Source organism: Rhinopithecus bieti, unplaced genomic scaffold (genome assembly GCF_001698545.2).
Source record: "Rhinopithecus bieti isolate Rb0 unplaced genomic scaffold, ASM169854v2 scaffold_27306, whole genome shotgun sequence".
NCBI classification, from domain to species: Eukaryota; Metazoa; Chordata; class Mammalia; order Primates; family Cercopithecidae; genus Rhinopithecus; species Rhinopithecus bieti.
Window position 1 is genome coordinate 1,556,639 of NW_016812395.1, and position 12,954 is coordinate 1,569,592.

General features: G+C 37.2%; 1 protein-coding gene across 1 annotated transcript in view; it reads left to right on the plus strand.

Annotated features, from left to right (window-relative positions):
- VCPIP1 (valosin containing protein interacting protein 1) overlaps positions 1 to 12,537 on the plus strand; it is a 43,293-nt gene extending 30,756 nt beyond the window's left edge. The window contains exon 3 of the mRNA XM_017896317.1: positions 5,690 to 12,537. Within this exon, the coding sequence (XP_017751806.1) occupies positions 5,690 to 6,561 (872 nt within the window). The 3' untranslated portion in view covers positions 6,562 to 12,537. The remainder of the gene's footprint in view (positions 1 to 5,689) is intronic.
- The last annotated feature ends 417 nt before the right edge of the window (positions 12,538 to 12,954 follow it).

The window sequence follows — 12,954 nt, forward strand, 5'->3', positions numbered from 1 at the left end:
GTGAGACAGAGTCTTGCTCTGTCACCCACGCTGGAGTGCAGTGGTGCGATCTCGGCTCACTGCAAGCTCTGCCTCCTGGGTTCACACCATTCTCCTGCCTCAGCCACTTGAACAGCTGGGACTACAGGTGCCTGCCACCGTGCCTGGCTAATTTTTTGTATTTTTAGTAGAGACGAGGTTTCACTGTGTTAGCCAGGATGGTCTTGATCTGCTGACCTTGTGATCCACCCGCCTCGGCCTCCCAAAGTGCTGGGATTACAGGTGTGAGCCACTGCGCCTGGCTTTTTTTTTTTTTTTTTATGAGATGGGATTTTACTCTCAGGCTGGAGCACAGTGGTATGATCACAGCTCCCTGCAGCCTTAACCTCCCAGGCTCAAGTGATCCTTCTGCCTCAGCCTTCCAAGTTGCTGGGACTACAGGCATGTGCCACCACACCCAGCTAATTTTTAAAATTTTTTGTAGAGGTGAGGTCTCCTTAGGTTGCCCAGGCTAGAACTCTTAGGCTCAAGTAGTCGATTTGCCTCTGCCTCCCCAAGTGCTGAGATTACAGGCATGAGCCCCATACCTGGCTAACTTGTTTAGTTTAGCAACACTTTTTCAGATACATCTATGTTGATGAATTCAACTATAGGTTATTCATTTTCACTGCTGCATAGTATTCTGTTGTATTGTTTTTAACACAATTCATTGTTCTGCTCATGAGCTTTTGGGTAGTTTCTAGGTTTTTAATGTAAAGAATAATGTAACTATAAATACTAGTATACATATCATTAGCATATATAAGTAATGGAACTTTTGTTTTGTTTTGTTTTGTTTTTGAGATGGAGTCTCGCTCTGTCGCCCTGGCTGGAGTGCAGTGGCACGATCTTGGCTCACTGCAAGTTCCACATCCTGGGTTCACACCATTCTCCTGCCTCAGCCTCCTGAGTAGCTGAGACTACGGGTGCCCGCCACCAGACCAGCCTAATTTTTTTTTGTATTTTTAGTAGAGATGGGGTTTCACTGTGCTAGCCAGGATGGTCTCGATCTCCTGACCTTGTGATCCGCCTGCCTCAGCCTCCCAAAGTGCTGGGATTACAGGCGTGAGCCACCATACCCGACCTTAAATAATGGAATTGTTGATATGTGATAGAGAATTTTTAATGTGCCTTGCTTCTTAAAATTCAAAGGACTATATGAAATCTGAACATTCTGTCTATACCTGCCAAAAAAAACCCTGAACAATTATGCTTAAAAGTATCACAACAGTATTTGTATTGTGTTTAAAGTATATCCTTTTTTTTTTTTTTTTTTTTTTTTTTGACAGGGAGTCTTGCCCTGTTGCCCAGGCCTCCCAAAGTGCTGGGGTTACAGGTGTGAGCCACTGTGCCTGGCCTATCCGTTGATTTTTAAATATATATTTTAAATTGGGGCGTTTGTTTTTTGTTTTGTTTTTAGACAGTTTCTTGTTATTACCCATGTTGGAGTTCAGTGGCTCAGTAATAGCTCACTGCAGCCTCAGACTCCAGAGCTCAATGATCCTCCTGCCTCAGCCTCCCAAAAAACTGAGACTATAGGTGTATGCCATCACTCTCAGCTAACCTTTTGTTTTTTTGTAGAGACCAGGGTCTTACCATGTTGCCCAGTTGGTATCAAACTCCTAGCCTCAAGCGATCCTCCCTCCTCAGCCTCCCAACGTGCTGAGTCACCACGCCTGGCTGGAGTTTTTTAATAATGGTATAAACGTCCAGAAACTATAGAAATGGGAAACATCACCTATCATTTAAAAATATTTGTCTTATACATACATGTTTTAGGCAAGATTGTAATCATAGTACTTAGATTTTTTTCCTGCTACTGCAGCATCATGCACATTTTACTGTATATATCAAGCATCACAGCTTAAATCTAATTTTTTTTTTTTTTTTTTGAGATGGAGTCTCACTCAGTTGCCCAGTCTGGAGTGCAGTGGCGTGATCTGGGCTCACTGCAGCCTCTGCCTCTTGGGTTCAAGCATTATTTAGCTAATTTTTTTTTTTTTTTTTTTTTTTTTTTTTTTTTTTTTGAGATGGAGTCTTGCTCTGTTGCCCAGACTGGAGTGCAGTGGCACAATCTTGGCTTACCACAACCTCCACCTCTTGGGTTCAAGCAATTCTCCCTGCCTCGTCCTCCTGAGTAGCTGGGACTACAGGCGCGCACCAGCATGCCTGGCTAATTTTTGTATTTTTAGTAGAGATGGGGTTTCACAATGTTGGCCAGGCTGGTCTCAAACTCTTGACCTCATGATATGCCCGCCTCGGCCTCCCAAAGTGCTGGGATTACAGGTGTGAGCCACAGCACCAGGCCTATTTATCTAAATTTTAATAGCTGCATATACTTCCATCAGGTAGATAGGAAATAATTTACTTAATTATTTCTTGTTGAAAATTGAGATTTTTTTCCATTGTTTCATTGTAAGTAATACTGTGATGAACTTATGTGGAACTATGACTCTTTCTAGGGATAGCCAAGGGAAAGCATCACAGTAGCAATCTGGAAACAACTGCATAACCTTTTTTTTTTTTTTTGAGATGGAGTCTTGTTTTGTCGCCCAGGTTGGAGTACAGTGGCGCCATCTCAGCTCACTGCAACCTCCACCTCCTGGGTTCAAGCAGTTCTCCTGCCTCAGTCTCCCTAGTTACTAGGACTACAGGCTCACACACCACCACCATGCCCAGCTACTTTTTGTATTTTTAGTAGAGACTAGGTTTTACCATGTTGGCCAGGCTGGTCTTGAACTCCTGACCTCAAGTGATCTGCCTGCCTTGGCCTCTAAAGTGCTGGGATTACAGTAGTGAGCCACCACGCCCGGCCACAAAACCGTTTTGTTTTTTTTTTTTTTTTTTTTTTTTTTTGAGACGGAGTCACGCTCTGTCGCCCAGGCTGGAGTACAGTGGCCAGATCTCAGCTCACTGCAAGCTCCGCCTCCCGGGTTTACACCATTCTCCTGCCTCAGCCTCCCGAGGAGCTGGGACTACAGGCGCCCGCCACCTCGCCCGTCTAGTTTTTTGTATTTTTTAGTAGAGACGGGGTTTCACCATGTTAGCCAGGATTGTCTCGATCTCCTGGACTTCGTGATCCGCCCGTCTCGGCCTCCCAAAGTGCTGGGATTACAGGCGTGAGCCACCGCGCCCGGCCTTTTTGTTCTAATAGAAGAATTAAAACATATTGACTACCTGATTGATATTAGGCACTGTGGTATGTGCTTCAATGTTTTAATGTTTTTAATGTGCTTCAATGTTTTCTCATTTAATCCTTAAATAATTGAGTGAAATGAGTAATATACCCATCATTATACTTACCCAATTGTATTATAATCATCTTTTTATATCTGTCTTCTAAGAATTATGGTAATTTTATTTTTAAATCCTCAGAGTCTATTTTAGTTCCTGGCACATAGTGAGACTCAGTAGATGTTATCTATTCAGATGGATGTTTAAAAGCTTTGCCTTGAGGCAGTTTTGGCCTTATAAAATTCTCTTCTTTGCTACCTTTGTTTCCTGAGCTATAGTTTATAGATCTCTGAGGACAGGGATTGGTAACCAATAAACTCATTCCAGATGTGCCCAGAAAAGTAGTATTTAGACCACATCTCTGACTTCAACTTTGGCGTGTCTGTTTTTGTCATTTATCTCTGCTGAAAATGTGTCAAGAGGAAATTCTACTTGGATTTTTATTAATTGATACTTTACCTACCATTGAAATTAATGTTTATTTGAAATTAATGTATGTTATTTATTCATTTGCAATTGAGCTATTTTTGCTAGTTGTTTGGAATATTCTCAGAGAGGTACATTAGAACCATTGAAGCTCTTTTAAGGGAAGGAATAACTATTCTTAATATCCTACAAAACTGGAGAATGCCTAAATGCCCACAAAGCATTCCCAAGTTTATTCATTATCCCTCCTCTCTGAATTTCTGTAGCTAGCACTTACCCTTTCATTTGTTTCTTACTAGTTTGCTTTTGCCTTTATATTTTGCCAGAAACATATTATGATGTACCATATATTATAAAATATTCTTTATCTTTTTTTCCAAAATAGTATATAATGTTATAAATTGGAAAACGCTTACTGTCACATATGTGGAGTATACTTAGAGTGACAATTTTAAAGTGTAAAGGTAGTGGATTGTTTAAAACACACATTTTTTTTTTTAATACACAGGCTGAAACAAGTGTAAAATTTTTGAATACCCTGTAGTGAGACCAACTGCTTGACTAGAAAATAAGAGTTTACTTTAAAATTTTTATCCTCTGCTGCTACATTAGTGGACCAGGAGAAATAAACAGCAGTGAGTCTTGTGAGGAGCATCCATAACCCCTGGCTTACTTGGGTGGTTCTGGCCTACCAGAAATGAATAAGAATTATTTCAAAGGAATTTAATTGAATAAGGTATTTTAAATTTTTTACAAGCAAGTGTTAGTTCACACTGAAGTCACAGTGCATTATTTAGTTTTTCTAAATGTGCCCCATAGCTACTGCTTTAACTATGGAATATCTTATTTTTTTTATATTTGTGAAAGATACATACCTACGGCACACTGTGAAAACACCTTTCTGGTATTTTACAATTCAATAGAATGACTTGATTTTTAGTTCAACACACTGTGTAACAAGTTAGGTATACCTCACTTTGCCTTGATAACTGTTTTGGCAAAGTTTATAATCTGAATTTTAGTAATAAAAGTATATTCTTTTATTTGTTCACATTGTGTTTTCTTTATAGCTCAGCTGTTTGTTCAATCCCCATTTTTTTTTTTTTTTTTTTTTTTTTTTTTGTGGTTTTTTTTTTATTCCCTTTTTTTTTTTTTTTTTTTTTTTTTTGAGAGAGTCTCACTCTGTCACCCAGGCTGGAGTGCAGTGATTTGATCTCGGCCCACTGCAACCTTTGCCTCCCAAGTTCAGGCGGTTCTCCTGCCTTAGCCTGCTGTGCTGAGTAGCTGGGACTATAGGCTCATGCCACCACGCCCGGCTATTTTTTTTTTTTTTTTTTTTTGTATTAGTAGTAGAGACGGGGTTTCACCATTTTGGTCAGGCTGGTCTTGAACTCCTGACCTCAGGTGATCCACCCGTCTGCCTCCCAAAGTGCTGGGATTACATGCATGAACCACTGTACCTGGCCTCAAGCCCCATTTTGTTTTTAGATGGAGTTTCACTTTTGTTGTCCAGGCTGGAGTGCAGTGCCGTGATCTCTGCTCACTGCAACCTCTGCCTCCCAGGTTCAAGCGATTCTCCTGCCTCAGCCTCCCGAGTAGCTGGGATTACAGGCGCCTGCTGCCACGCCCAGCTATTTTTTTGTATTCTCAGTAGAGATGGGGTTTCACCATGTTGACCAGGCTGGTCTGAAGCTCCTGACCTCAGGTGATCCATCCACCTCAGCCTCCCAAAGTGCTGAGTTTACAGGTGTGAGCCACTGCACGACCTCAAGCCCCGTTCTTAACTTTGCTAATAGGATGATTTTTTAAAAAAGATCTCTGGGGAGAACTACTTCAGGGTCTATGGTGATGGTTCTTTTTTGTAATACAATAAATGTGAATGAATTTTGTTTTGAAAGCTGTTATCTGTGAATTGTTATTTAAAATTCACTATTTTAACTATAATTGTCTTGAATATACTTTGTTAATACCTTAAGATTTTAATATGTTAAATATCTTTTCCCCTTTTTAGGAATGGCTGATGGCAAGCATTGTACTTTTCCACATCTGCCTGGCAAAACCTTTGTCTATAATGCTTCTGAAGATAGACTGGAATTGTGTGTGGATGCTGCAGGACATTTCCCCATTGGTCCTGATGTTGAAGATTTAGTTAAAGAGGCTGTAAGTCAGGTTCGAGCAGAGGCTACTACAAGAAGTAGGGAATCAAGTCCCTCACATGGGCTATTAAAACTAGGTAGTGGTGGAGTAGTAAAAAAGAAATCTGAGCAACTTCATAACGTAACTGCCTTTCAGGGAAAAGGGCATTCTTTAGGAACTGCATCTGGTAACCCACACCTTGATCCAAGAGCTAGGGAAACTTCAGTTGTAAGAAAGCATAACACAGGGACAGACTTTAGTAATAGTTCCACTAAAACAGAGCCTTCTGTATTCACAGCTTCTTCTAGTAATAGTGAGCTTATTCGAATAGCTCCTGGAGTAGTAACAATGAGAGACGGCAGGCAGCTTGATCCTGATTTGGTTGAGGCCCAGCGAAAAAAATTGCAGGAAATGGTTTCTTCTATTCAGGCTTCAATGGACAGGCACTTGCGGGATCAAAGTACAGAGCAGTCACCATCTGATCCTCCTGAAAGGAAAATAGAAGTTGTGAGTTCTTCTGCAAAGTCTGAGAGTCTTCAGACTGGCTTGCCTGAATCTTTTCCTTTAACTGGTGGTACTGAAAATTTGAATACAGAAACAACTGATGGCTGTGTAGCAGATGCACTGGGAGCAGCCTTTGCCACAAGGTCAAAAGCACAAAGGGGAAATTCCGTGGAAGAGCTTGAAGAGATGGATAGTCAAGATGCTGAGATGACTAACACAACTGAGCCAATGGATCACTCTTGATTTAATTAGAGGCTAATAAAGGCAGAATGTTTATTGTGAATATGTAATATTTGTTGGCTGGGCCACGTAACTTGATTAGTCATTAAAAATCTTGTACGTATGTAATTCAAAGATTATATCTTGTTATTCAGTGCATGATAGCAAGTGTGTGATTGGCCATAGCTTTTAATATACTGCTGCCCAGGCTGGCTCTGAATTTCTATAAATTAGCTATTAGATCTGCTGAGATGACTTTTTTCCATGTATGTGGTTCATTGGAAGTTCTTTGTAATTTTAATTCCACGAAAGTGTTAATGTTTCCAACAAGAAAATTGTCTTACTAAATACGTTTGATTTCTGAAAAGGCTAGAAATGGAGGGGAAATGAGATTTTGCTAATGTTGATGTCATCAAGGTAACCATCTCACATACTAGTGTCAAAAGGTTTATGTAAACTTGAATTTTATCTGGACTAAATTGTATCTTAAAATTCATACAATTATTTATTAGACAGTGGGATGCAAGTGTTTCCATGAACGTAAACACATTCATAGAGATTTCTTGGCGAAAATGTCTTGAGAATAGAATGTAATGATATAACATTTTGCTGATTTGTGCAAGGTTGGGGAAAAATCTCTTCTAGATTGATGAGGTCAATGTGATTCAGTTGTGTTGCTGTCTGAGTCAACACAGCCAATTGTGTGTGCTCGTTATTAATATGTTACCATTATTTTTGATTCCTGGCTTGGTCAAGAACCACCTGATTTTTTTTTTCAATCTTGCAGAAAAGTTGATTGCAAAGTGTGGTAGAAAAAGAAATAATGGTAGCAGTAGAGAATTTATAAATAAGAGTTTATCTTTATGAATGAGTTAATTGTTCTACAATTTTGATCAGTGGTATTTAAGCCTGTATATGCTAAGTGTATTTACGCCCCTTTGAGCCAAAATGTTTTTTTTTTTTTCTTAGAATCCGTAAGTTTCTGTATTAGTTGGCTTCACTTGGGTTTAGATGCAAATTTTACTGCATCACACCCTGATCGGCTGGGTGTTTGCTTAGTGTATTCATCAAATCTTTAGTGCCAGTTTCCTTGAGAAGCAGCTTTCATGCTCATTCCTTAAAAACAACAAAAGTGTTTATCCTGAGATTGGTATTGCACTATTTTATTTTATTCTGCAAATCTGTATTCTGAAATGTACATTTCAACCCATATTTTTCCTCTGTTCACTGAAATTAAGTTGAATTTGAATGGCTGAAAGACAAAATGTATGTTAATACAATCTCTTACCTAGAGCATTCAAAGCCTGGCTGTCTCTGTTTGCACATGTAACAGATGCAGAACTGTGTTTGTAATTCTAAGAAAATGTATGTCAAAGTATTTTATCAGATGTTTAAAAATCTCTGCCTATTGATTCATAAGGGATATAGACAGTACTTTAACTTGTGTTTCCAGATAAGGCAGATTTTGGTCATCTTTCTGTGAAAGTATCTCTAACTGAACCCACTTCTTAAACAAACTACTCTATTTTAAATAAGGAAAGAATGGAGAATCTAGACATTTTACAGGTGTATCTGAGCAAAATATATATTTGGGTTAGTTTTTGTCACATTATCACGTTTGTCTTTATATTTTATCTTCATCCTATATTTTCTTTCAAGCATCTTCTCCCTATCAAAACAGCAGGAAATTTTTTAACTTTTATATTGTACACTATTTTTGCATAAAATAAGAGCTGTAGCTACCAAATACTATTTACTACTTAGTAAAGGTGGCTTCTGTGTATTAAACTACAAATTACAAATATCACTTCACTAACCACTATAATTATTTTTGGCTTTTTCAGCCACTGGAACTTTTTTGAGGGGGATTTAAATACAGGAAAACTGTTTAATCAAAAAATGCACTGCTTTCATGTAAAATGATATAATCATCTTTAACAAATATTTTCTTCATTGATAACTGACAGATATCTCATAGCATTAACATAAAATATCAGAAACAAACTTTATCTCCCTATTCTTACATTTAGTGCAAATTAGAATGCATATGTGAATGTTAGAAGATGGACTTAATCTCTGAACAACTTTATTTCTCTAGCTACAGCAATGCTATTTAAAAGCCAGTTAGGTATGAATAGTACAATAACAATTTGGGTTCTCCCTTGATAAATGAATAAAAGGCTCAATTCTGATAAGTGATCAAATTTCTTGAAATTATTTCAAATCAGCTGAAAATTTGGCGGGGTGTTTTGATGGTTTTTGAGAAGTAGGCCAGGTATCCTCACAAAGAAGTTTTAGAATAGGGTTTCTTTAAGTTTTTAAATATCATCCTTTGTCTTTCCATATGGTTTTCATAACCAAATACATTACTGTAGAATGGTTATTTTTCTAGTACTGCCATTTGTGATATAGCCACATCTTGGAGTGCAAGCTAGACATCTCAGGTAAAAAAAATTTTTTTTAGCCCTAGATGTAAGATTATAACTAAAATGCATTCCTGCAATTCTGTTTGCAGTGCTTCAGTAAACATTGAAATAAAGTTGTAAATTTTTTCTTCAATAATCCTTTCTATAGGTAATCATACCAAATTTAAGTTGATGACCTGAAGTCCAGGTAGTGTTGAAGATAGTATATATCTAGAATACTGGTAGTGAGAAATTGGTGTAAGTTGAAGAAAACAAGATGCTGCCATATATTAAAATAGAATATAATTAACTCCATGAGAATGGTTACTCAGGAACTAGTTAAAGAGCAAACCCATTTCTCCCCCTTCACTCTGTTTCAGATATTTTATTGGAAAATGTTAGGGTAGAGGCCTGAGAAAGTTAGCAAATACTAATTTTTTTGACTGATACTGGCTCTGTGTCTTCCAGTGATTTTTAGTTTGGTTTTTACAGTCAAGCCTACTGCGTGCAATTAAGATATCAATCTGAAATGCATCTGTAATTCCTGGCCACAGGTCCTTATTGCCATTATTTTTAGGTATCTTCATTGGAGATGAACACTGACTTTTGCATATGGTCTCTTACCTCAGGGAAGATCACTTGCTAGCAACTCATACTACTAATGACAGGTTTTTGAGAATTGTACTGACATCACGTTAGCTACTAAATGCAAAATGTATAAAAGTATTGTTTTATGTAGTTACCTACCAATACTATCTGCTACAGAATAACTCTCTAAATATGTAGACCTCACTAATAACTAACCTTTAGGTAAAAAATTTACTTCTGTTATTACACTTCAACTGGTCAATATAGTGACAACATAAAAAGTATTTATTTCAGAATATCAATACAGTTTTGTCTTCATTTTTCAACAGTAATTTCAATTGGTCCATACTTAAAATACTGCAGCACAGATTTTGGGTTTTATGGTTCTCAAAGCAAGGTTTCCATCTTAAGCTTTTTATAAAAACAAAGCCTTTGCAAAATTGGATTAAATTCCACTTAATGTGAATTAAAAATGACCATTTATTATAATAATAGCGCCATATTCTAAGTCGAGTAAATGTATCCTACCATTCAAGGTTATCATATAATTTAACAAAATTGTACAATCTTAAGGCTCTTCACAGTATAAATTAATTTTTCAAACCAGAGCTGTTCACATGAAAATATTGCTTAGTAGAATGTATATTTAAGAAATAAAATAACAGGGGAACTATATCACCAATGTAAGTTATAGAGTTAATTACAAGTTCTACCATTCTTGATAATTCTTTGAGATGCTAAGTGTTTCAGTTAATATTTAATGATACCTAAATCGTGAGAATTTTAATGTTTGTTTCAAAATAGCAGAAATTGTAAAAATTGTGAATTATTGGAGAAAATGCCATTACTTGTATATCTGACATTTAATTTTTTAATTATGGAGACTACATGCTTTTGTAGTATAATAATGATTATTCTCTTGTAAAAGAAAAGGAAAAATTAGTAAAGAAAAAAGTTTTAGTTGATGTTACCTGCTTGTGAGTATCAATTACTTAGTTTTTAAAAGTTTAAGGTGTTGCATACTTTTCTTTAGAATGCAGAAATCTCGTCCTGAGCCCTTATGCCTGTGGTAGAGCAATAAAATAATGAAAAGGTTATCAGTATTTCCAGGCTTATTTGACTTAAGAATTAGTGCCAAGAACTGGAAAGTCTACTTTTTGGAGGGAAACGATATGTAGAATTTGTAAACATAAGCAGTAATAGTGTAAATATTTAGAAAAATAGCAAGTGCTTTAACTGCTCAATAAAATAGTATAGATGTTATGTCACCCTTAAGGCACTGGCTGTTGCCCATTATTTTCTGATTTCGTGATTGCTGTATATATTACATTTGAGTAATGAATAATTGGTAATAGTGTATTATAGTGTTCTACAGCATACCTTACTGTACAGTATCTGAAGTTTTCTTTTATATCAGTAATAAAACTATAAGTTAATACTGATTTTCCCCTGAAATTCTGCACATTAGTTTTTAAAGGTAATTTTATATTCTTTAGTTTCCTGGAATTACAATGCATGAACATATAATTCAGTTTTATAAAGAGATTCTTAAAGTTTTCTTGTTGAATTTAAGTGAGTTATCATACAGCAATAGTAATTTTTCCCCTTAATGTAGATTTATTGCTAGATGAAATGGACCCAGTGAAAAAAGAGTGCACAATTTTTTTTTTTTTAAACAGGTCTCACTCCGCTGCCCAGGCTGGATTGCTGTGGCACGATCAGGGCTCACTGCAGCCTCAACCTCCTGGGCTCAAGTGATCCTCCCACCTCAGCCTCCTGAATAGCTGGGACTACAGGCATGTGCCACCACACCTGGCTAGTTTTTGTATGTTTTGTAGAGACAGGGTTTTGCCATGTTGCCCAGGCCAGTCTTGAACTCCTGAGCTCAAATGATCTGCCCTCCTCTGCCTCCCTAAGTGCTGGGATTACAGGCGTGAGCCACCGCACCCAGCCAGCAAAATTTCTTTAGACATATTACATAATTGGGCCATAATGCTTACTGAATATTCAAAAATAAAGGCAAATTCTAATAGAGAATTTGATTTTGTGGTGGTTTAAAAAAAATACTGGTTAGTGATAAAGGAATTACAGATAATAGTACTAAATAACATTTGTGTAGCTTAGCAGTCAACACATTTAAGTTTTACTGTATATGCTTAATATACATTTTATTAGATCATTTAACTCAGTAATTTAGAGTCTAGCCTTAGACACCAGACTTTCTAGGTCTGAGTCCTGGTACGCTGCTTTCTGTGACCGCTCTGTGCATTCCTCTCTGAGAGGAGGATAATCACATCTGCTCCTAGGGTGGCTGTATTAAATGAGTTAACACGTATCTGATGATTAGAAGAGTGCCTGACACATAGTAAATATTCGCTATTGTTATATGTTAATGTAATATGGTAGAGTTCAGTTGCCATTAAGTGGGATAAATCCTCACAGGGCACACATTATTTAAGTAAGTTGTTACATTAAAACTTATTTTACTTGTACATAATTGACTAAAAAATGGATGGTTGTATATTCAAACATTTATGCAAGGGCTTTATGACCATGTGCAGCACTGAGAATCTCATGAACCAACAGTGTGCTCTGTGATCCAAGGCAAGTCTTGGAGCCTTTCAAGGCCTCCACTTCTGTAACCTTGTGTTTTCACAATTGTTAACCTTTTGTTCTGCCTACCATTGTCATCATAGTCTCACTTGCAGAGGGCATAGTGCTGATGGGACAAGTGACATGGGTATGAGCCCCATGTAAACTAAACATAATTACCTTTCCTTTAGGTGTTGGCTACAGTTATCCCAAACTTGGACTTGAGGTCTTGTATATGCATGCCATTGGTCACATACCATCAGAATAGAATTCTTAAAAACTCTTTAGTAAGATAAACATCCTACTTATAACAGCTCATTATGGATTTTATTTTTATTGTCTGGCTCTTTCAGACGTAACTGCAATTCTGACTTAATAATCGATTGTTTCTAATCATTAAAATGTATATAGAAAACTGAAGTAAGTCTTTAATTGATTTTCTGAACTGTATATGATACACTGAGGTGAAAAACATATGGGCTCTTCAAATTTGCACACTCCTTAGAAGTAAACCTGTCTTTGGCCCATTTGTCACACCACATAAATTATTTGAAAAACAGATACATGATGTAGGAATTGGGGGGGATTATCCCTGTTTGTTCTATTTATAGAAACAAGTATAGTACGAAGTCTACCTATAAAATGATGACATTTTTGTATTTGATTCATGGAATCAGTATTTTTTTTTTTAATTTTCTGTTCTTTTTTGAGAGTGAGTCTCGCTCTGCTGCCCAGGCTGGAGTGCAGTGGCACCATCTTAGCTCACTGCAACCTCTGCCTCCCAGGTTCAAGCAATTCTCCTGCCTCAGCCTCCCGAGTAGCTGGGATTACA